This window comes from Acanthaster planci, linkage group LG13 (genome assembly GCF_054643075.1).
Source record: "Acanthaster planci isolate LZ-2023a linkage group LG13, COTS_SCS, whole genome shotgun sequence".
Classification (NCBI taxonomy): Eukaryota; Metazoa; Echinodermata; class Asteroidea; order Valvatida; family Acanthasteridae; genus Acanthaster; species Acanthaster planci.
In genome coordinates this window covers 8,001,506-8,028,019 of record NC_141789.1, presented here as the reverse complement: position 1 = coordinate 8,028,019, position 26,514 = coordinate 8,001,506, and the positions used below count along the sequence as shown (strand labels likewise).

General features: G+C 39.5%; 1 protein-coding gene across 1 annotated transcript in view; it reads right to left on the bottom strand.

The window, feature by feature from the left end:
• LOC110982483 (myoferlin-like) overlaps window positions 1–26,514 on the bottom strand; it is a 181,289-nt gene that overhangs the window by 148,846 nt on the left and 5,929 nt on the right. Inside the window, exons 3-6 of the mRNA XM_087145128.1 lie at window positions 14,423–14,528; window positions 10,483–10,579; window positions 3,457–3,589; window positions 2,728–2,923 (exon numbers count right to left, since the gene is read on the bottom strand). Coding sequence (XP_087001254.1) covers window positions 2,728–2,923; window positions 3,457–3,589; window positions 10,483–10,579; window positions 14,423–14,528 — 532 coding nt within the window. The remainder of the gene's footprint in view (window positions 1–2,727; window positions 2,924–3,456; window positions 3,590–10,482; window positions 10,580–14,422; window positions 14,529–26,514) is intronic.

Here is a 26,514-nt window from a genome sequence, read left to right as displayed (position 1 = left end):
CAGGTCTGACATGGTTGATTGAACTGCGTCATGCTCGGTCATCTGTGATAGTAAATTGGATTTCTTGGTGTCATAAGAAAGAGGACATTATTAGTCAATGAGAAGTGTATAGCATCAAGCTTTTCTGCATTTAGAATTTTTTTTCCAGGGCTTTATTTTAAAGAGCATATGAGGTAAATTTTTGTTTGAAATCCTTCTTATTCTAGTTATCTGCATGATTTCAACCCGATGGGACACGTACTTAAAGAGGTGTAGGGTTTTTAAGAGTGCACTTTTAAGGTCACATGACTTGGCACCTAATGAAGCCATCATCAGAGTTGGTTCGTTTTTGTCTTTCACACATCCTTTCTAGTTATCTGCAAAATTTCAACCCAATGAGACATGTGCTTCAGGAGATATAGGGCTTTAAAGAGGGCACATTTAATGACACGTGACTTGGCATGGGATGACATCATCACCTGAGGGCAATTTTTGTCTATATCCCTTCCCTTTCTAGTTACCTGCAAAGTGTCAACCCGATGAGACATGTACTTTTATACTGCTTTTAAGAGTGCACCTTTAATGTCATGTGACGCCTGATGATGTCATCATCACATGTGGGCAATTTTCCTCTGTATCCCTTCCCTTTCTAGTTATCTGCAAGGTTTCAACCTTAAGGTCACATGACTTTGTACTTTGTACCGTCATCATCACATGTGGTCCGTTTTCATCTTTGGTTCATCCCTTTCAAAATATCTGCAAAGTTTCAACGCAATCGGACACGTACTTCAGGAGGTATAGGCCTCTGAAATTGGCACCCTAAATGCCATGTCACATGATAGGTGGTGACGTCATGATGATGATTTTTTTAATGGGCCCTGTCTACCCTCAGGGCCAGGTATGGACTTACATGTAATATGTATCAAGTCTGATTGAAAAAGAGAGCTTTAGTCTTGCTGTTGAAAAACGTGTAAAAAAATATTGGAAAATATCAAATATCATAAATTCCACAATAAATCAGGTGATTACGTCATTATGATGTCATGTTTCGGAAGACACCCTTGCTATACATTACTTGAGTATGTAAAGTTTCAAAGTCATATGACTTTCTTTAATGCCCAAAGATGCGACAAGAAAAACAGCTCGAAGTTTCGCTCACCCTGTGTGGCTGTTGAAAAATGTGTACAGAACAAGAGGGAAATATTAAATATTTCAAATTCCATAATAAATCAGGTGATGATGTCATCAAGAGGTCATGTTTCACGAAAGACCTTTGCTGTATATTATTTATGTGTGTAAAGTTTCAAAGTCATGTGACTTTGTTTAATGCCAAAAGAGGTGATGAGAAAAAGGGGGAAAGACCAAGAAGAAGAAAAAACTCCCCAAAATTTAAAAAAATCAAAAACAAGTAGAAAAACAAAGCTTTTCCGCATAGCGTACTATGCCAAGAAGCCAATAAATGGTGGCTGCCAATTTCCAAAATATTTAGCCATGTCCAAGAAATGCAGAAATTAATCTCTGATTCCTTTTTTTCAAAACACACTTAGTATATACACGTATGAGTACATCATTGTTAACTTGTTTTCAAAGATGGACTAAGCAGATATTACACGAGTGTGGTGTCAATGTTACATCTGTAACACTGTTCTCAAGGGCAAACAAGATCACTCTATGAAAATTTTACAAGAAATGACACACATGTGTGGGAATCATTGAATATTGACAATTAAAAGCCTTTTGCTTGGCAAAGAATTTAAATATGAAATAAGTACATGTAAATCACATGGCATTTTCAACAATTAGCAGAAGACTTAGTTAGAACCCATTTTCCGCACCATGACATTAATTCTTTAGAGAAAAACATTTCTTCTGTTCACTTCAATATTAAATGAAATAGCTGATTCTAAAATTGCAAAGTTTCTATTGTCTTGTGTTTGTGTTCACTGGCCTTTGTGGTGAGGAGATTGGGATGTAATATGCACAAGGTCAATGTTACATCCGCAATAGTTTATCAACACTTTTACCCAGATTTAAGTCTTTAGAGATTATAAATTCTTTAGTCGATGAATGACTATAATCTGTATATTCAATACAGCTTATCAGTTGGATTCTTTGAGATTGCTGTGTTTGTAGGACAACTTTCAAAAATAAAAATAGTACTTCTGTTCAAGTCGTAACTGAACAAGTACATTTGTCTTGTATCATTTTTTTGTTTTGAGTCTTTTTCAATCCATAAAAATTATTTTTGATACCTGCTGCATACAAGGTAAACTACTGACCAAATTTCCCCGGAATCTGAAGATAATTTGAGCTGCAGTTAAACTGAATATTTTTTCGTTGTGAGAAACTAGGAAAATGACTGCTACCATCAACAAAGGCCTGGGGTTTGCATGTCGTGTGTGCATATTTATACTCGACAGATCGGATTGTGGTATTGGTATTCTCTGTTATGCAGGGGTCAGCGTGTTTCCTGTTTGTGGTTAACTCCTTTCGTGTCTGTTGGACTTGATAAATGCTGACAAGCTAAGCATGCTTGCATGTCAACTAAAATTCTGACCTGTACAGCACACTCTAACCAGCTTTGGCATGCACACAATTGCTAAAATTAGGCTAGTCAAATTTTCAAGCTCTTGCAACATTAAATGCTCTAAGAAAACTTACTTGAATCAACCACTGTACTACTTTGAGATTTTTACTCAAAAGGTTTGTTTTCAATTTATAAGCAGTAGTTCAGAATGTATACTGTACCTCGTCCCAGTAAGGCCTGTTGGTAGACTTCTTCACTCTAGTCATCTTTGTCTGGTTTGAAACAGTTACTTTAAGCACAGGGTGAATGTTGCCCCCTGCTAGTTGACGTGCCTCCCAAACTTTGACTCGAACCTGGAAATCTTGAGGTTTCTTGGACAGCTTGCCTCTGCGCTTTTTTCTCTTGCGCATACCGGCACTGAGAAAAGGTAAAGGTAAATATTCGCACATTATGTTTGCAATATCAACAAAATTAAATGTATTTTCAGCTCAAACAGTCTTATTACACATTATGGCAGCTCACTGATGGTGTGCGTAAAATGAACATTCAGAATAACAGCCGCCATACTGCTAACTTTTTCTCACCTTTGTCAGCATTAATTTTTCATAATTCTTATGTTGTTTCTTTCAAATGTTGCTGGACTTTGTTACATGTTATACATGAACTTCAGATTTACCTTGCAGAACTTTCTAGAGAAATCTATTTTCATTTCATCTCTACATGTATTACAGATCTTAAAACTTTATATGTTAAAGGGCCAATGGCAATTCATAGGACTTTACCAAAGAGCATATACATACCTGTACAGAAGATAGTGTGAACATCAGTATTCCTACTGAACGAATTCAATGGCAACACAATAGAAAAATGTACATCAACTTCTCAATACATGTACAAGGACAGAAAAAAGGATAACAAGACATGACTCTTGTCCAATGAGCTTGACTTACATTGCAGCAGCACCTCCTCCGCCCCCTCCTCCACCATCCTCATCACCACCATCCCCTTCACCACCTTCATCACCATCATCTCCTTCATCCTCATCTGCATCACCTTCATCTGCATCACCATCAGCAGCTGTTCCTGTTGTACAGCAATATTTCTTTCAATTATATTTTTCTCCAATAAATGTTTTATTTTTTATTTCACACATGTACATTATTTTGATAAAATTAATAATTCTTAGCAAAACAGGTTTGTTTCAAGAATAGTTTTGCTCTGGAAATTTCCACTCCCGTGTGGCTGTTGATACAGACACTGACAAACCACAATGCAACACAAGAATAGTTTTGCTCTGGAAATTTCCACTCCCGTGTGGCTGTTGATACAGACACTGACAAACCACAATGCAACACAAGAATAGTTTTGCTCTGGAAATTTCCACTCCCGTGTGGCTGTTGATACAGACACTGACAAACCACAATGCAATACAAGAATAGTTTTGCTCTGGAAATTTCCACTCCCGTGTGGCTGTTGATACAGACACTGACAAACCACAATGCAATACAGTGAAACGCCGCGATAACGAACAAAATGGGGTCCACGCTAAATGTTCGGTACAGCGGTCGTTTGGTATAGTGAATTTAACTGCCAAATGTTTCATTGCCATGTTGAAAAGCTCCTTCTCTTGTCTAACCACAGTGCACCCTCTTGTGATACCTTGGTTAGCTGTTTTCCTGATGTTTTGCTATTGCATTCAAGTACAAGGTTTCTAGAAATGTATCTGTTAAATATTTTTTTTCTTACTTAAACTTGAGTCAAAAAATTGATATCAAGTTTATCCTAAAAGTTGTGAAACTACCGCCCAGGACCAATCTCTGATGCATGCTGTGGCGAATGTATCAGTGGTGCCCTCTTTAGACTATTGTTAGTGCAATGCCACCGTGTGCATACGTGCAGTTTTCTTCTGCACCCAATTATGTGGAGTCGCAAAACCAGTGTCTACTCAATACCATTGACAACTAGTGGCTTTCCCTTCTAATCCTTGGGGAAATAATGGCCACTTGTCACTTTCAAACATAAAAAAAATGAATGTTTCATCCGGTTGACGTTCGGGAATTACAAACGGCAACTGAGTGTTAGGCAGGTTCTGTGCACAAATTATTGGGAGCCAAGGACGATGTTCTGTACAGCCAAATGTTCAGTATAGCGACGTTCCACTGTACAAAGATTTCCTATTATGAGTACAACACTAAAATAATACTCAATATTGCCACTGAAAATCAACAAAACTAGTTTTATGCAAAAGTAAGTTCTGAGAGTTGTACCAACAATTATTTATGACTTGGACCAATAACATCCAAGAGGTTTAGTCAATCAGATGTATGTATGTATGTATGTATGTGCAACTGTGAACCAATCAGGGCTTAACTTCAAAGGGCACAATGCTTGTTTTGGAGAGAAAGTGAATACAATGTATGCCTCATTCTTTTAAAACATATCAAGCAAGCTGGATCATGTGGTAAAGTACATATGTTTCACAAAATGGGGTCACATGTTCTGTCCATTAGTGAAATAAAAAAAACAGAATATACATGTATGTACGTATGATTTGTATTACAACGTGCATACATGTATATAATCAAGTACATGTACATGTACATTACGGTACATTGCAAGTGAAAGTTAACCTTTGAATGGGAAATTTTTTTCACACTTTTTTCTTTTTCAATGGAATTCATTTCCATTTAACAAACTGAGAAAAACTTTTCCCAAAGGAGAAAAGATTACAAGGTGGGGTAGGGAAAATAAAAACCACACTTGATCAAGACTTGAATAGGAACTTTGGTGGGTAGGATGCTCTGAAAAAAATATATATCTAGTGGTGGGGTAGGGAAAAAATAAAAACCACATGTGGTCCAGGTTCAGATAAAGAAATGTTGAGATGGGAAGATTAATACTTTTGGCAGATTGGATGCTCAGTATAAAAGAATTTAACGATGGGGAGAGGAAAAAATAAAATCCACTAGTGGACCAGGTTTGGGAAAAATAATTAGTATCCCGTAAAATATTCTTGAGTCCAGGATGTAATATTTTCAGTCTTCGGAAATATATATATTCTGAGTCAGCACAAATTCTAGTCATGCTGACAATATTGATAGTCTAGTGAAACAAATGTGTTGAGTTTGGAAAAATATAGTGGGGTGGGAAGAAATATTCCAAGGCCAAGGGAAATAATATGTAATCATCAGTGTCAGACCTAAGGGGATGGGAGCAGTGTTGAAATTCCCTCTGGTCTATGTCCCAAGTGCTGCCCATCTGCCCATGAAGATCGAGGAAGAGGCAGAGCAGGATTTGACCTGTGAGTAAAAATTGGCCAGGGAAGGAGGACCAGAGCTGTTCCATGGTACCTCCTCCAAATCCTTCAAGACCAACGGTAAGTTAGCAACAGGTTTCTCCTGTCTAGAGATGGATGGAATTAAATCAACCCTTTCACTTGGGAAGTTCACCAGATCTATTTCTGAACAAAGTCTTATGTGAAGGTGTGGATAGACACGAAAACCTCATGAATTATCTTGAATGAGGTGACACTTTTTGGGGGGTACCCCAAGTGAGACTGCAGTGAGAGCTGGACAACAGGGGAAAATGCTTTCAAGTCATAAAGGAAGCGACTCAGATAAGCTATGAACAATGAAAAAGGTCAGAGACTGAAGAAAAGTTTATCTACATCGAACGAGGAGTCATTGCCGGAAGACCGGTTAAAAGTCAGGTGGAAGTTACGCTTAGTGACGATGAACAGCTCCAGTACATGCAAATGAAGGTGAAACATTTCTGGAAAATGAAAAAAAAGTCTTGTCTTAAATACAGAACGGCCGTACACATTCCTGTATAGAATAGATTTTACTGTATGCATGGGGAATCAAGGTCTAAGCGCATGCATCCCAGCTCATCATCACCACTGATGACATCACCCACAACTTTGATAAAGGTTTTCAAACCAGGAGTGATATTTGAAGAAACTGAAAATCTGGGGGGCAAAATTATATTGGCCTTCTTCAGCACCAGTATGTCCCTAATCCTCCATTTTAACAACTACCTGCAGAGTCCTCACTTGATTTTGTTCTATTAATTTCTGATAAAGCAAAAAAAAAATTCTGCTTCCAGTTTCCAGACGCTTTTAACTGGCAAGTTAGAGCAAATTAAAACAAAACTTTTAAAAATAATATTTAAAATCTTGTTGTCTTTTCTTTCTTCAGAAAACACCGCCCACAAACATTTTTCACATCAACACGCTTGTATTTATGTTTTCCTACTTACTTCCTATTTTTCAAAAGAAACTCTCCCCACCACCTAGAGTAGGCCGAGTCTATCAGTGAATACTTACACAGATTACCAATACATTTGCCTATTTCCCGAGACCATTATGCCATTCACTAAATTCTCAATCTATCAATAGTGCGCCCTCATCTCACACAATGCTAAGCAAAATGGCCGCCACATTTTTTCTGTTTTTCGAAGCTCAAGAGTGCCAAGAACAAGTGGGGAGGAAGGGTGGGAGAGTGGTAATCTGGGTAGGTATTCAGTGGTAGACTCGGCCCACTCTACAGGAGGTGGGGAAGAGTCTACTGCCTACTCATCAGATTTACCGATACTAATTGCAGAGTACCACCTCACCAAGAATGTGGGTAGACAAGGTCTAAAGTTCATGTAGGTACTTGGAAGGGGATGATCAAAAAATATTATGAGTATCAGCCAGTGTTGTAGTCGAGTACTTTTTTCCGAGTACCGAGTACTGCCGAGTACTTTGACTGCCGAGGTAAGTTAACTTAAAGGATTTTTTTATCGAGTACTGTTAATCGAGTACAAGTACTTTGATGCTTGAGTACAATTTTTGGATGTCGAGTCGAGTATTTTGTAGCCCGAGTATAAGAACTGTAGTTCGAGTACGAGTACTTGGACGTCCAAGTACAAGTACGAGTACTCTGAAAATGGTCCTCAAGTAGTACTCAAGTACGAATACCGAGTATGAGTACTACAACACTGGTATCAGCATGAGTATTGGCATGCCTTGGCCTCAACAGATCAACTAGACCGACCTACTAGTGTATGCCTTCCCACCTATCTCACTAATCCCGCTCTCCAAGATGGAACACACACACACTGACGGATATTACTACTTGCCCCATTCTGGCTGCATCAATCCTGGTTCTTCAAACTAAATAGACTTTTGGTTCCCCCACTATTCGTCCTCCCGACCAGACTGGGCATCCTTCAACAGCCCAAGTCAGGTATCCTGGATCCAGCACCCAAGGACCTACATTTAACGTGTTGGATGATGTCTAACAATCCTTCTCCAGCCATGGCAACACAGGGACCATGCTTATCCACCTGCAAGATTTACGACAACAGAATGTGGCATTGTGCTACATGGTACAACGAACAGGCTGTGTCTCCAACCATCGTTCCTCTTAGCACTATAGTAGATTTCTTCATGCACTTTTCCACTCAGGTCTATAAGTCTCCATAATCCCCAACTATATGTACAGATCAGCCTAGGCCATCATACCGCTACATGTCAACTTCTATTCGACAGCTCCTCCATCTTCCACAACATGGCCCTTAATCATCTTCTGTGTGCTACATGTATGTTCATTGAAAGCCCCCAGACTAAGTGGCTAATCATATCCTGGGACCTAAGCAAAGTCCTCCACATGCTTACTGAACCCCCCCCCCCATCCCCCAGAGCCCCTCAGTGACGCCTCCCTAATACTGGTACATGCCACCATCGCGTTAGCCTTCCTCCTGGCTGTCACTACTTCCAGATAAGGCAAGCCCTCTCAATTGCTGAAGGTCATATTTGCTGGGAGCTGCATGATGTCCACCTCATTACAACCATCAGCTTTGTGACGAAGAATCAGACCTTGTCGTTTGAGCCGCCGGATATTACTGTGCCCTCAATTGCCTCACAAACCATAGACAACATGGATTACATGTACCATAAATAAACACTCGGCAATGTCGGAGAATAAATTTTTTAAAAATTGTCTGGATTTTGAGTAATTAAAAGGGAGTCCCCGTGTCATGGAGTCATGGAGCACATGAAATGTGTATATTACAACAAACTTAACTTGCTCTGCTGTGGCAACATGGGTTATTTGCCCACATTTTATTTATTCTCGTGGTGTAGTTTGGCACACAAAATAATTAACACTGAGAAACTACGTGTAGTATTCCGTTACCGAAAGGTTTCTTTCTACCGACAAATAAAATCCACTGCTTAAATTGTATGTTTCTTCATGTAGCAAATCTTGTCTTTTCGCCGATTGCGTTTGGCGTGACATATCGGGTCTCTTTCAACTTGGGTTTACTGATGACATGTCACTTTCTGTGGTCACATGGTTATTGGAAAAAGTCAGCGATTGAACTGTCCATGAATGGGTACAAAGCTAGCAGTCAGGATGTCACGGCGGGTGTGGATGCAGTGCATTTTTCGCGATGCGGTGCTGCATGCACAAAGTCCCGTGGTGGTTTTTTTAGAGATTGGGTGATGTTTTTCGATTGGCGTCACGAAAACGTTGAGATAACCTGATACAAGGCATTTATTCTGAAATTACGGTATATACATCTGGCAATACATGCAAATGTAATTCAAACACATGACAACATGTGGATACATACATGTATCTGTACATGTCCACACACATGTATATGGTGCACATGATGGGCATCCATCTAAGTCAGTTATACGCTAGGCTAGGCTGTGTGGTTATAACACTCAATTCTGTTAGGTCCCCTTGATAGAGCTATAATGGGAATCTACTGTAATTCAGCTGTTTGATGTTCAGTGCTAGTTTCCAACCTTCAACATAGCCAGCTTTGATTTCGCCTGTCGCATTGTATTTTGCCCCAAACCGAGAAACATAATGCCTTGAAATTTTAGTCTTCCTCAAGTAATCTTACGGATATTTCAGAGAATTAAAGTACTTTTGTCTGAGACTAATTTTCTTCCACGTTCCATATTCAGAGGTGCTCATGTTTGAAACCACAGAGAACAAAAACTTGTGCGAAAAAGTGTGAAAATCTTTTCTCACTAGTGGGAAAATCTGTGAAAAATCTTTTCTCATTTGTGGGAAAAAGTATGAAAATCTTTTCCCACTTGGGGGAAAAATCTGTGAAAAATTTTTCCACTTGTGTGAAAAGGTGTGAAAAGATTTTCCCATTTTGGTGTTAACTTTCAATTGCACTGTACTGTACTTCTTTTCCATGTTGATGAAAACAAACGGTACATGTACGGGTACATGTACATGTACATAAAGTACAGCACTGTTCATGTACTGGTTTTTTGTACATACATGCACATGTACCATAACTTTTGGAATATAAGCCACGGCTTATACGTTCATTCACACCCTGAAAAACATCCCTGCGGCTTATACTCCAGGTGGTTTATACGGCAACATTTGAAGAATGAAATCAGTCACTAAACGTGTGTCATGTCTCAGCACAACCAAGCCCAAGCCACTGGCCAGCTGGTCACACGTGCAAGCAGCACAGCACTCTGGGGATAAGGCAGTCATGTTTTCATTGGTTGACATTTACATCCACTCTACTCAAGTGTTGAAAATACAGGAATATACATGCACATGTAGTCCAGAGGGGCTGAATAGACTTGTACATCTACCATAAGTACCGTTCACACCTAAAAAAAATCGTGTGGTGCGTTTGTTTTTGTCTTTTATGGTTGTGTAATCCATGTTATTTCACTGGCCATGTGGTGACTGTTGAAAAATAAAGAACAAAAAGAACTGCTGCATGGCTACTCCAGCAAGGACTCTAATCCAGCACTCTGCGTGGCCTGTTTTGAAAATTACGGTATAAACTGCATTACCACGGAGGGAAAACATCCAAAGACCAAAAACCCATATTTTTCGAATTCTTGAAAGCCGCAGCTCCAGAAGAAAGTGCACTATGAGAAAATCGGAAAAATGTTCAAGGACCCCTGTCCCCCTTAAGGGTATAGGCCTACATGATCTTACCTGTAGTCTGTCCCCCTCCACCTCCGCTACCACCTCCTTTGGTAGCCCCTTCGGATCCTGGGGGTGGTGCGTACTTTATTTGTATTGAAATTTCTCCCTATGAAAAGAACAATTTGGAAAGAAATGTTACAGGAAGCAACATTCCTGTGCCTGACCATGATCGTATCTTAAATCTGGCTCAACTGGTAGAAACATTGTATCTAGCAAAAGAAATCATCCTTCAACCAATCCATAATGCTCAAGCCAAGCAAATTTTGTTAACATATTTCCTCCCAGTTCCAAGAAGTAGGATGGGTTACGCTATTATCGTGGTTGTTATCACATTTCCCGATAGAAGAAACGATTGCTCACTCACCTTCCTGAATTATCCTATCCTTGATGTTATTTAACTCTTACTTTTTAACTTCATTCATACAATTTTGTTTGTGGTTCAATTCCTTCACTCTACAACAGCTTAGAAAATGTGTGCACACCATATGCAAGCGAAGGTGGAGTCTTTATTATTGTGGTAACGAGAAATGGTTTCTACGGTGGCCTTTAAAGTACTTTGTTCATGAATATTACAGTAGATAAAAAAAATGATTTCGTTTTCAGAGCAAACAAAACAGCCTCTTTTTGTGACGTGTTTTAATAATAAGTGACTCTCATTTTTTTATCTTCTCCCTAAAGATGCCAAACACCAAGAGAATGAGATGGGGAATATTGCACTGCGTCACCTTACACGTATTAATCCCGCAAGGAATGACTTTTTAAAAAATTTTTACCAAATCTTAAATGCAGCTACAACTTTGCCATTCATTTTATTATTGAAATTATTGTATGCCGAAAGAATAATAAATATGTGGGTATCACAAAATTTCATGTTTTTGGTGGACTCATTTTTTTATCAATGTCTGAAACTATCATAAAAAAAAGTCTGCTTTCCAAGTTCTACTGGTAATTCCTCAAGAGTTACATGTATAACCATATCATTAGACCTGAACTATTTTACTCAAAATCAATGTTAACAATTCTAAATGTCCCTTGCAAAATTCTTCAGGTTGCATAGGAAGAGCTAAAAAATGGAGACAAAAAAAGGTAAAAAAAATTAAGACAATAATGCCAATGTAATTGGCATAAAAATTCTTGAGTTTATGCTTTTTTTCTGTTCAGTGGTATCTAATAAAATTATTTTTGCTCTTGAAACGTTTTCATCCATGATATTTCTTGTATAATTCACTATTTTTCGTAATGACTTTCTTGTTCTGGGTTGGACATTTTACAGTGGGAACTTTCATGCAACATTAAAACCCCTGTTTTCTATTAGATAATCTAATATCTAGTAATAAACCTTTACGTTATTTTGCAGCCTATTTAACACTCTTTCAGATGATGTGACCTTTGATGTGAAATATCTAGTTGAAAGTGCAAAAATTCGCTGCAACTTGGAATGGTAAATTATGTCGCAGTTTTCAAATTAGCTTAATATACTCACCAATGTCTTTGATGATACATACTTAAAATCGGCCATTAACGGCCATGGCAAAAATGTTTACTTTATTCATAAATTGGTAAATTGATGTTTTAGCTACAAAGATAATCAGCGGAAAATTGCCGCAATTCATCGTTGTGCCGAAAAAAATAATTTTGTGAGCAGTCCTCGGCCGGAATTAACGCGCGTTGACGAAGAAATAAACAGCGCCCTCTGGTGCCGACATTCGTACAACACATTGCACGGGATCGCTATCGCGCGTTCAACGTCGTCGCTACAGCTAGACAGGAACCAGCTTCGTTTTAAGAGAGCAATTGTCTCGGAAAACGACCCAAGAAGATAATTTGACTGACGTCTTTCATTGTTTATGGCTGAAATCCGACCCAGTAGTGCGCTCCTGTCGTTACACCAACAACTGTACATACTGCGACGGGGATCATCATGTTCACTCCTGCCCCAAGAAAATGACAGATTTCGGAGTCCACATCTAAGACAAACTTTTTAATTCATTCCTCATCTAGATAACCTACTCTGACAGGTAACATTTTATATATTGTTTCCTGGAGAAAAGATCAGCTGGAGGAAATATCACAGCGATATTTATTTACGTGGGCCTGCTCGGTTTGAAAGAAATTAAAATAATCAACATACCTTGTTACTTTTGCTATTGGGTCATTCCACAAAGTTGAGACACACTTTGTTACGGTGTTCCTTGTTACATCCGCAACCTTAAACATATTTTTCCAGCATGTGGATTCGAAATTGACATTGATATAAATTTTGCAAGGTTCTTGCAGGTTGTGCTTTATCCTTACAGAGTAATATGGTAATGTAAAAATAACAGGCTGTAAGGGTTGTTTATGTAACAAGGGACACTGTCACAAAGCGTGTCTCAACTTCGTGGAATGACCCTATTATTTCATTTAGAGACCACTCAGCGAAACAGAGAACAAGATACAGCAATAAACTTACACTTCTGTAAGAACAGCTCAGAGAACACAAAAGTATGTTTTGTTCTTGTTTTGCCACGATTTTTCCTTATTTTGTGATGAAACACATTTTGCCACTTTTTTGATATCAAATAACGTGACTATCCGTTTGTAATGCGTGAAACATCCACGAAGCAAATTGTGGCGCGCGAGAGACATTTCTTCAGAAAACCTTGTCAACAGAGGGCGCTATCGTTTACTCACGACGGACGATTTTGGCGAGCTTTTTCCATATCGCGTCTCGGAAACACCTTCCTTCGTCTAACTTGAGTACCTGGCAGACTCTAAATAACTTCCAAATACCTTTGTAATTGTTATTATAAATGTATGTCGAAGTATTTCAACTGTATTCTCTGATGTCCGGGTCAGGTACGATTTTAAACCACTGTGCTCAGGCTATAAGTTATTGATTACCTGAGAGAATAGTGCCGTTTCAGAACTTAATTGCAAAGCAAAATTTAAAATTTCTGATATCCTGATAATAGTGTGACCACAATAATATAGGAACCAAGTATACTCAAGAGTCACATAAATTCTTGCATCTGATGTCAATTTATAATAAAAACGACTTTTTGAATTTCCAGATTATTTTTAAATTGGCTGAAAACTGAATGCATATTTTTTCCTAGCTTTGGATGCACATGCAAGTGCATACAAATACATTGCTATCTCAACTACACAAACGCAAGAGATTTGTATGCAAGGTAATGGGTTTCTCAACTACATGTACAGTATGCTTCTGCAGCACAGGACATACATGTCAATGTACTTTGGTAGCTTGCTGTGCAGCAGAAAAAGTCGAGTCAAAATTTAAACAGCTTCTTTTTTTGTTTGTTTTTTTTCCCAATTCAATGGAAATCCTTCATTGGAAAATTGGCTTGTAACAATGGTTCTGGCTAAAACTGGATTTCTTGAGTGGTTACTCTTTAAGCGTGAAGAAGTTTTTGCCACAATCCCAAACTGGTCAAACTGATCCAGATCTAAGAAAAATGCCATCGTCGTGTTTGTTGATCCGGTAAGTCCAAATTAAATACTTCAAGTTTGAAGTACATGTAACAGTATCTCCAACACAAGGTGAACTAATGACAACATCTCACTACAATCTGAAGGAGAAAATTCATTTTCAAGTCAAAGTCAGTGATGCACAGCCAGAGATATCATACATGCAAGAGATCAATGGAAAGAGTATTCACTATAATTGTCATTACATGTATGTAGCATAGTCATATTTTACCTTCATTTGTCACCTTTCATTTTTTTTAATGGGGGCACCTTTTGATGCTAAAAATAAAATGGATGCATGTAAAGCCTTTTTCTTAAAACAAAAACACAGGATAAAATGTCAATTTTCAAAAAGATTCAAAGTCATTCTTTTTATAAAACATGTAACAATTGTTTATGTTAACAGTTTTTTATAATACGGCAATGCTTTTACAGAAGGGCATGTACATGTGTTTATCTTCTTTGTCGACATATTTACCGTTGTTGGTCGTTTATTTCCATCCAACAGTTTGAGGGTGTTGCTGAGAGAGTGACTCTTTGATTGAAGTAGGTCACGCAAGGGAACAGTTGCCGATCCTAGTAACCTACATGTGCATACGATCAAAAACAAAATGACCTTCAGTTAATTACTGAGTGGGATCAGCAAATAATACATCCTGGATACCATGGGAAAAACAATCACAAGGCAACATCTCAACAACCCATACAGCTTGTGGTTTCAAAATGAAACCTCATCTTAATACAGCAATTTAAAAATGGTGTAATAAAGTGGTTTGTAAAAAAGGTCCCCAAAACAGCATAGTGTTTTCCTTGTGACAAATAAAATGTTGTTTTTCTTATATATCATATTTTTCATGTTGCATGTTTTTGCCTTGTCTAACATGCGATTTGACCTGTACAGCATGGGGATCGAGTCACTTGATTCAAATGAACTTAAATAATAAAAGATCTAAGGCACACCTTTGAAACCTTAATGACTTGAACTGTTGACCACACCAAGAAATACTTGTATGCAAATAAATGTAGGCGTTTATTGGTTAGTACATTTGTATATGGTGCACATACCAATACGCTGAGGTGGGGAAAGCTGCCTTTTCCCTGAATTAAGAAGACAGTTTCATTTAGTAGGCAAGTTTACCATGTTGTGAGGACAAAAGCTTGTCCCCATAGCATTTTTGGTCCCCATTACCTTTTGGGTCGCTGTGCATAACATCTAATGTACATGCATAATGGCTGTATCATGGGTCTGATCCTTCACATACATGTATGTTTCGCTACATGGACAGCTGTCAACCCCCAGGCCGAAATAGACGCGGCATCCGCAGAAGAACCTGACGTCCTGAAAGATCGTTGGACAAAGTCAAGCACATCAAGTGAAGAAAATCTCTGACTTGGGCTGATGGAGGATGTCCTCTCTGACTGGAAGGACCTGCTGCCGTCGTACCAGGAGTCTCGTCAGTCTTTGAAGACATAGTTGGTGAGGCCAGAACGGGACGATTAGGAGGATCCGACACAGCTACACCTGTACGTTCTATCTTGGATAGGACCTGCGAGATGAGGGAGATTGGAGGGAAAGCATATGCCAGAGGGCCCGACTAGTTGATCTGTAGGGCATCTGTTGCCCATGCCTGTGGGTGAGGGAACCTCAAGCAGAACGTCGGAAGGTGGGCATTGTCAGTCAGAGTCTCTAAGTGCCTGAGAGAGTGTGTCTGCTGTGCTGGTGCTGATTTTCGCTACATGGACAGCTTGAGGGCTGATCCCCTGATCGATCGTCCACATGAAGAGCTGCTACGCAAGGGCAGAGGAGTTGAGGGGGGCGAGTGCCGCCCTGACGATTGATGTAGGCCACTGTCATTGAGGCATTGCTCTGTACTTCAGCGGAACAACCTACTAAGTGCTGTCAGAATTGACGAACAGCTTTGAACACCGCTTAGAGTTCTAACATGTTGATGTTTGCCTCGAGAGGCAGTGTCCTAGACCCCAGAGGAGCACAGTGGAGAAAGAGAGGCTCTCCATCTGTCGTTACTGTCACATCCGGACTTGGAGGAACGAAAGTAAGGCTAACCCACATACAAAAAGAGGCATTGTACTATGTTCAAAGTGGCCATTTGTATCTTTGAGTTTGAGGACTACAGGCATATCATTACATACATTGGAAATAAATGTCAATCCGCATACATTGCAAAAATAAAAAAATGCAGATAAAGAGCATCCGAATATGGAAGATCGCTCCATGATTTGAGAATCCAGATATCCTATTTCATTCAGCATCCAAGTATTATAATATTTCCGTTTATTCACTAGAACAAAGTGCATGAGCAGATAAAATGGTAATATTGACAAAAACTTCAATTACGCGGAACGCAGTCAGAAAGGCAACCACGGCAAGCCATTCACAAATGTGAGTACCGACAGTAGCCACACTTTTACCAGACCTCGTAACATTCACAATATGCACACTTTGGACACGGCCACTACAAATGAACTCATGTCCGCATAGTATGTGGGGTGTGGCCAGGCCTAACAGAAGAATATATGGAGAGCCCGGAATTATTAGATGAAAGGAACGTGTAGAATTTGTGACAATGTGAAGTTCGGTGAACTCGGATGCCCAAGGCATGGATACTGAATTGAATGGTGTGATCACCAGTCAGAGATAGAAGGGAGCCTGTCCGGAGATCACAGTTGATTGTTACTGCACCCAAGTACCTGATGACGAAGTTTCAGATGTCGGAGGGCTCAATGGGGCATTGAGTCTGCGGGTAGGGCATTGACATTTACCACAGGCATTAATGAACAAAAAAAACGGTGTGGAGAATAAACACACGGTAGGCTGATCCTATCGCGTTTTATTCACCAGGATAACTCCAGGGAATGGTTGAGAGATGCCTGCACAGCAGATTTCCTGTTCCCCGCCTAGCTGGCCCCCAGCATGGGAGTCTCAGGCGCTATCCCGCGGTCTAATGTCTAGTCTAGCAGTAGGCCTATGAGCTATTATTCGAGCCGCGGTCAGGGTTATGCATGCATTACCCAGACTCGCATCCATGATCCATGTATAGGGGGCTGTACGAGCAAATGACGTAGGGTGGCCAGGAAGAGTTTACATGTATAATGCACAGAAAAAAGGGGCAAAAAAGAACAACAAAAATACAAAAACAGTACTCCACCAGTAGGATATTTTTACTGTGGTTTTTTTTTTCAACTTTGCCAACGGCAACCACAGACATGTAGCAAGGTCACCAGGCCTTATCTGCCAAGTTTGCTGGGTCACAGACTGCACAAAGCCCGGCTCTGTGTGGCCACGATTCATGCGGGGTATTTGGATCCCATCTAACATAATAACCAGGCACCCAGCAATTGCCTTACCCACGCGACAACACAAACTACCAAATGACAATCGGCCACAGCGAAGCGTGCAGCGCCTGCCAAGTTCACAAGGTCTAGGCTTGCTACAGGTGGGCACCGTGGTTCATGTTCCCGCTCCTCAGTAGTCCATGCATGCCCAGCAGCAATGCCCAGCCTCCACTTGTACATAGAATGTGCTTCACAAGTTTTTATTTCATCAAATAACCAGTCAATATTACCCGTAAAATTTACCCGTTTTCGTACGCACATAATTTTCTTGCATATTTCTAAGTTTTGTTTTTTGCAAGTCGCATTCAAACCCCCTTTCTGAATGTACTGATAAATCTAACATAGCCCCCTTCTAACTAAATGTTTCCCATAATTATAAAATAAAGAGACACAAGAAAAACACAAGATTCAAGTTTGATAAACCTTGAAACAGTTCTTGCACTTGAACACCTGCTGTGTCTTGAAAGCCGTGTCGGCCGGGGGAAGTTGTCATCAGCTGTCCATTGAATGGACGAAGTCTTGACCTTCTTCTTGGCAGGCCTCGCTCCCGAGTGTGGTTGCTGGGGTGCTGTACACGTGTTCAGGGCCCAGCAGGGCCGTAAACAATGGCGTGCACACCAATGTCAATGGCCTGTATTCATCACGCTCTGGGCCCACACAAAGTGCGTTGCATAGACCCTGACAGCGGAGTCAGCGACACTCCATGAAGATTACCCAGGGTATTCAATCAAAGACAATGGGGGTGTTCTGATAAATACAAATTTCTGGGTATCGTGGGGTCGACCAACTCTCCTAGATTTCCATTCAATGCAAACCTCCCAGTAACTACAGGTGTACACTAAATAAACATTGCAGGTGTGGTATGTGGCTACCGCAGACATCCGGAAATTAGATGTTTCTCCAGGCGCGGCGTCCGCAGTCATCCGTCACGAAGGGGTTAAGAAATCACTCATTATTAGTAAACAGGAATTAAGTCAATTCACAAATGCAAAACGTTACGGAATTCAAAACTCTGAAAATGCCGTAAAGACACGTCTGTAAACAATAGGTGCTGAGGAAAGAAGGACAAACATGGTGGCGGGACCACAGTGCATTTTGGAGGGTCAAGGGGCAATATGCATAATCAAGTCTTTTCAGAGAATTGTAATAGGCACATGAGAAATTTGCATATGTAGGATGAGCAGGGGTATGTGAACGCAGGAGACTTTAAATTTTATTTATGAAAATGGTTTTTCTTCCCATGAAAAATGATGCCATCTCATTACCATTTCAGAAGCATAATGGTCTGACCGACCATTTCAAAGCTAGTGTAGAGTGAGGCCTATTTTCATTAACAAAAACTATATTTACAGTAATAATTTCCTCTGTACCCTTAGTACTGACAAGGTAAAAGTGTGGTCATGATACATGATCATGCATGCACATTGTGGACACTTATACAAATAAGTACATCTTGACTACCGGCAGTTTGACTGCAGAAACTTTCACTGCTCCAACAGTTTTTTCACGAATCCACAGTGCTACACGTACATGTACATTGTCGCAGGGGCACATTACCTTAAAGTAAATTTGGTGATTAATCTTGGCAGTGCAAAACTCATCTTTCACAGGAAAGCAGAGGTTGATCTACATGTGCAGTAGAAATTTTTCAAGGCAGGGGTCAGGACCCTCTTTTATTTTTTACATCTGATCTTTGACAGGCCAATACAAAGGTAATACATTACACTATTTCATGTAGCAGTAATAACCTTTGAGGGATGACATCTCTTATGATTGCTTGGTGTTTGTTTTTCTTGGTTCTTTTTTGTATTTTGGGAAGGGGGGAATGGAAACCCCGTCCAGATCAGTACCTCGAAAATGCACACGTCTGCAGAACGACCCTACATGTACGTGTGTACTGTCCACTCACCCAAAACACCCTGTTGTCCATAGGTTTTATGCAAGACAAGATTTAGCCTTTCAAGATGCACCATGTTTTTCCTGATTTTTCTAAAAGCAGTTCACTCAAAACATTAAACAAGTCTGTGGAAAATCAAAGCTGCAGTAAATATTATTATACACCCAAATCAGTCAATCGTATAAAAAACTTTTTAAAAGTGTAGTCTACTTTTAATGTACCGGTAGCAATAGACTGGCTAATAGTAATACACTTGCATGCATAAACATATATTCTAAGACATACATACATACATTCTACATGCATCCAGTATACCCATACATGTACATTTACATACATTGCACACTTACATCCTGCGTAAAGTAGATGTGGGGGAACCTATGTGTATCCATGTACATGTACAGTACAATAAGGCTTTTGAAGATCACTGCATTTTTCCCAAGTCATGTCTCAAGTCAAATTTTCCTTAAGTCAAGTCTCAGGTCAATTTTTTCCAAGTCAAGTCATAAGTGAAATGTTCCCAGGTCAAGTCAAGTCTTCCAAGTCAATGGACCAATTGCACCCGCCAAGTCACGTGACCTATAGTGGGTATTAAAATTTAAATATAAATTGGCTTTGTTTGTAAACAACACTAAAAATACATGTTGATATGGGGTTAATACCCACTATAGGCCACATGATTTAGCAGGAGCAACTGGTCTATTGTTGTTTATTGTATCGGGGGTAGTAGTTCTTTTCCAACTTTTTAAAGAAGTTTCAAGTCAAGTTTAATGTTATTTTTGCTAAGTTGTCAAGTCTCAAGTCAAAAAATCGTGAATGGAGTCCATGTTAGCGACTCTAAACAACAACACTGCTGCACACATCAACCTTGTACTCAGTGCATGTTTATACAGTACTTGTACAACATACCGTAACAAACACATACAAATGTGATTGTATTCACATGTACCGGTAGGAGTGGCACCAAACAAATGTCACACGCACATAGGTAACAAATCTAGTGAATGCACATGCACTGAACCATGAACAGTGGTGTTTTTGGAGCCACTACTGAGTGGAATCTTTATGTGACGGTATTGTGTGATATACATGTACTGCGTAACAGTATTTATAAACATGCATGTACCCCTATGGTGTATGTTATCCATGAACACACACTGTAACTTTTGTACACGTACATGATCATGTGCACTCCAGGTACAGTACATGTACACTGTGCTGAATATGCCCAATCACTCACTTCAGAACACAGGTCTTATTACAGTGTTACCATCAAGAGCAACTGATTCTCAATCTAATTTTTCAATATAATTTTCTAATTGTCCTACAGACTGTTAAGTTACTTACAGTAAATGTACATTTATGTACAACATCATCTGTCTCCATTGAGGTACATGTACTTTGTGCTTTTGCCAAGGTCTTCTGATAAAAAGCCTTTAATCAGTGTTAATTCATTTTAAAACCATTTCCATCAACATAACCACAAAAATAATGATGTACATGTACATGCAATCAGCACTAAAATCAGTAATCAATCAACTAAATGACAACTTATTGTTTCAGCCCAACATGAATATGTAAATAATATAGGAACTGAATTACACAAAAATCAAACACATGTACCGGAAGCTGTTTACATCTCTTAATGGGGAGGCTTCCATCTTCATGCTCATTTAGCAGCATTTCCATTAGGGCTGTACCAAATATCCAAATATTCCAATATCTGATTGACTATTAAATATTTGATTGTTTTTTGAATATTCAGATGCAAAACATATCAAAAACAGAAAGAAAAAATTCTATGGGCTTATTTCAAGGTGATTCCAGACTCTTAAAAGAAGCTGATATGTCAAACAGTAAACTAAAGACTCCGTCCTAGAATATGGAAAGAGATTCAAAATGAAACTTTAAAGTCAGGAATGTGAAAGTCAGAATTCTTGGTAATAATTACTTACTTAATGTTAATATACACTTATTAAAATAAAATGATGACACCTTCATGACAGTATGGAGTACCGAAGTGTGACGTCACTCTGAACCAGAAAGTGCAGTGCAAACGAATGGTTCATGCGCTGGTTATTGTGCACGTGATGTATTCACTTCGGTACTCTATTTCACATTGAAATCAAATAACAGCAGGTCTGAAGAGGAAGATGGCGGCACCCCCCAAAAAATTGAGAATTGGGCATGTAATGTACACACAAAAATGGTCTCTGGGACCACAAATTGTGGCAAAGAAACCTCTTTATTCTAACAGTATTTTTTTTTAATTAATATAGTTTTATACTGTATCTCGAAAATCGCTATGAAGATGAATACTGTACAGAAATGACAATTAGCCATCCACTGATCCCAAGCAGCGGTACCAAGAGCAACATGAACCAAAATGGGAAAGGTACATGTACATGTAATAGACTGTATTCGTGGCGTCCCCAATTTCAGTCGTATTCCTGAACATACAGTATGAATTTAAACCCTTAATGGGATGGTACTGAGTACCAGGTGATTTTGGGGATCGGAATGAAATCATAGAATATCATCTAGTTCTTTGAGTTTAACAGTTTCAAATAAATACACTACATCGGGGAATATGACTGCATTTGGGTCCCCAACGAATAGGGCCTATTTAATCTCAATCATATTCAAAATAATTTGGCATCATGTTTGCAAGAGTGATTCGCACCCAAAAAATGGAACTCATATAATAAAATGCAAGTTTCACGAGCTCTCCTTCACTCATTGCTTATACATGTAAATTGCATGAGGCCTGCAGTAAGGTCGCACTGGTTCCCATTGTTAAATTGGGACTATAATAGATGGTGCAAAAACCTTTCTGCAGCACTGAAGTAACACTGATATAAAGTACGTACACGTACAGACAGTAAAAAAATTTTTAAACCCACTCCAATCAAAATTTTTAAAAAATGGGTAAAAAGTATTATAATCCCTCTATTGCCCACAACAGAGTGCGGCACTCAGTGTGCTGAAATACTATTGTTCTTTCACCGCTTGTTGTTTAGATTTGGGCAACTTACTCATTACCTTTTTTCAATTTGTCATTATTCAATCCTGAACAACTACAGGATCAATCCTATTTGAGACAAATATTGTATTTTTTGTAATCTCTCAATACAATATAAAAATGCTGTCCACAAGGGCCCCCACTCCCTTCAACACACACGACCTGCTCAATACAATAAAACTTGCTCAGGCATGCTCATGCATCGACTCAGTTGAATACCCCTAGCCCGCCAATGTACATGTACCAGTACTTGAGATCACCACCTTAACGGTAGTGATTAGTCAAAATGCAGGCTGGTTTGAGTATTTGGCTAATTAGAAATGAGCACTCGTGTCAAAAGCTTGTGGGATTCCAGAATGTCATTGTGGATGCATTTAGGGCGACTATGGCGCACTAAAACTAGAAGTACCCTCCAGGAAACATTTGGCATTTGTGTGGAATACTTAATGGTACTCCACAAAATTTTCACAAAATAGGTATTTAGAATTTACTTGAAAAGAACAAATTTCCAAAGTGTACTTATTTGTAGCAAATTGAAATATTTATATCAGAGACATTTGATCAAAATGTCAACCCAGAAAAGTGACTCCATGGTTCATTGGTGCAATTTGAAAAACCTGAACTTCACACGCTAATATTTTAATACATATACAAATGCAAATACCCATGAGGATAAAAATGTAATTTAATATGTACAAACGTGGCATGTACTTGTACATGTACACAGTGCAGACCTTCAAAAAAAAAACCTGCAGAGAATTTGGAAACCACTCTGGGCCCCCAAAACCCTTACTCCTGCTCTGCTCTGCTCCACACACAGAGTTTCACATTAATTTACTGGGAACACACTGAATACACTTTTTACGACCACCTTTGGGCCACTTTCTCTTGCCTATATGTGGAACACGTCAGCATGCATTACACTATGCAGGTTTGTTTCACAGTAGGGTGGGGGAGCACGAAGTCACTGAATAGGGTTCACACACAACTACATGTCCATACATGTACGGATACAGGAGCAGAGACAGATTCATGTACTGTGTATATATTGTATATTATACATTTCAAGCACACATGCAAGTTTTCCCAGTAATTATGATATACATGTACCACACCCCTGAGCTCATAAAAACAACATTCCAGTCACACAATATACATGTACATGTAAATGTGCAATGGGTTATAACAAATATGCAATGGCTTAAAACAACAAAAGAAAGTCATGCCCATACTGCCATATGGTCTTTATACCAGTATATGTACATGTACCAGTACATATAAATGTCTTCACGAAGTAATGCAGCACCATTCTCCATGCAAGAATTGGTATTGATTGAAACCTAAAAAAAACCCAAAACAAAACACCATATGTACATGTACCACAGACCTGTGTCAGCGATGTTTATGTTTACTGGTACTTTGCATGCACTGTAGAGCATATCCAGTACACATTGCTCATACAATGTTAAACACTGATATTATACCTGTAACATGGCCATTTTCATAATAACATAAGGGATCAGTGCAAGGTTACAATAATTATTTACAGCACACAAACAGGGAATGTGCAGATGTAAATGACCTTGCGTTATATGCCAATTCCAAAAATTTGTACACGTACATTTCATATAGTTTTGAAGGTTTGTACATTATAATTCCTAAAAAGTATGTTCTTTGATTTTAAACATTTTTTCAAGCGTTTCCAGCGTCAGTACACAGATGCCAAGGTCAGAGACCAGCTGGGAGTAAGATTTTTTTGCGCATTTGCAGTCTCCATGCGAGGGAGCGAAGCGACCAAGCGGGGGGAGGATGTGGGTGTCCCCCCTCCCAAAGTAGGGAGCTTTAACACTTTGTAGTTCAAAATCATGTGATTTGGTGCATTTCGAAGTGGCTATTTTAATTTATTCTAAAAACAGGGTTTCAAACAATCTGGAATGAACTACAGAAGTCACTCATTTTAAATGGTCCATCATGTTTTTTCCATGATATTGCATGATATCAATGCTAGTCCATGTCATAAACAAAATGAAAAGGGCAGTCCATTGAAAATGTACATGTACAGGGGCACAAATTCAAATGTCATTTTCTCTCAGCTTCTGCACTTGTTTTTAACTTTGTCTTTGGAAAACTCTCTGGATTTGGTGAACTTGATGGCCAAGACAGCTCGTCTAGATATAGTGTCTCTATTTGCTGGCCAACAGGGTCTTACCATACTGAAGTAATGAAAAGCGGAAATGTTGTCTGTATGTGCATCAGGGTGTAGTGGTTTGCTGGCCAACAGGGTCTAACCATACTGACGTAATGAAAAGCGGAGATGTTGTCTGTATGTATATGTACATGAGGGTGTAGTGGTTTGCTGGCCAACAGGGTCTTACCATACTGAAGTAATGAAAAGCGGAGATGTTGTCTATATGTACATGAGGGTGTAGTGGTTTGCTGGCCAACAGGGTCTTACCATACTGAAGTAATGAAAAGCGGAGATGTTGTATATATGTATATGTACATGTACATGAGGGTGTAGTGGTTTGCTGGCCAACAGGGTCTTACCATACTGAAGTAATGAAAAGCGGAGATGTTGTATATATGTATATGTACATGTACATGAGGGTGTAGTGGTTTGCTGGCCAACAGGGTCTTACCATACTGAAGTAATGAAAAGCGGAGATGTTGTCTGTATGTACATGTACATGACGGTGTAGTGGTTTGCTGGCCAACAGGGTCTTACCATACTGAGGTAATGAAAAGCGGAGATGTTGTATATATGTATATGTACATGTACATGAGGGTGTAGTGGTTTGCTGGCCAACAGGGTCTTACCATACTGAGGTAATGAAAAGCGGAGATGTTGTCTGTATGTACATGTACATGACGGTGTAGTGGTTTGCTGGCCAACAGGGTCTTACCATACTGAGGTAATGAAAAGCGGAGATGTTGTCTGTATGTACATGTACATGAGGGTGTAGTGGTTTGCTGGCCAACAGGGTCTTACCATACTGAGGTAATGAAAAGCGGAGATGTTGTCTGTATGTATATGTACATGAGGGTGTAGTGGTTTGCTGGCCAACAGGGTCTTACCATACTGAGGTAATGAAAAGCGGAGATGTTGTCTGTATGTACATGTATATGTACATGAGGGTGTAGTGGTTTGCTGGCCAACAGGGTCTTACCATACTGAGGTAATGAAAAGCGGAGATGTTGTCTGTATGTATATGTACAAGAGGGTGTAGTGGTTTGCTGGCCAACAGGGTCTTACCATACTGAGGTAATGAAAAGCGGAGATGTTGTCTACATGTGTACATGTACATGAGGGTGTAGTGGTTTGCTGGCCAACAAGGTCTTACCATACTGAAGTAATGAAAAGCGGAGATGTTGTCTGTATGTACATGTACATGTACATGAGGGTGTAGTGGTTTGCTGGCCAATATGTGTGCATATATGTGCATGTGCATCAGGGTGTAGTGAATTTCCAAAAAGTTTCAATCTTAAGTTCTGATTATGGCTAGAATGATGTTCTGCAGGCTTGGGCAAATCCACACTGGAATCGGGTACAATCGCTTCCAAATTTGGAATTCACACCACCACCGATTCCATAACCTTGTGATCTGATTCCAGGAACAGTCCAGCGATTCCAGAAGACTGTCATGTAAAATGATCCATCGATTTCTGAAAAAAATTTGTGGTTTTATGCCAAATCAAGGAACCTAAACCGCACGGCTTTATTTTCGTTGTCAAAAACTGAAGTCCGGGGCAAAACGTGGCCTACATGCTTTGCAGAATCGCAGCGGCTTGTGTAGTACTCCAACTAATTTGTCTACAGAATGCCAATGGCCCACTGTTGGCTGCATACCAATTGTGACTCTTTAAACCTAACCCCCTAGGCTCCTGCACTAGAAAGCATACTGAACCTCACAAAATCCAACAGGTTCATGTACTTGTCTATGTACTTGTACATGCAGGTTAGTGTACCAAACCTGATAAACTCCAACAGAATGAGCCCGTTGGAGTTTGATTGATATGGTATGGATGGGTCTATGCAGTATAGGATGACTTGCATTGAACAGTACCAAACCTGACAAAATCAAGCATGGTCCAACAATTGGTATAGCAAGTCAGACACTGCACACAATGACTCCTGTGTGTCCCAACTCACACAGAATCCAACACCATCTCCCTGGGCCTTTCATTCCAAGTCTCACAAAATTCAACAGCAGGTTCCTAAGGTACGGTACCAAACCTGCCAAAACCTGCTGTTGGAGTATGGCAGGTTTTGGGCAGCTAGGGTTAACATGCTGAGCAT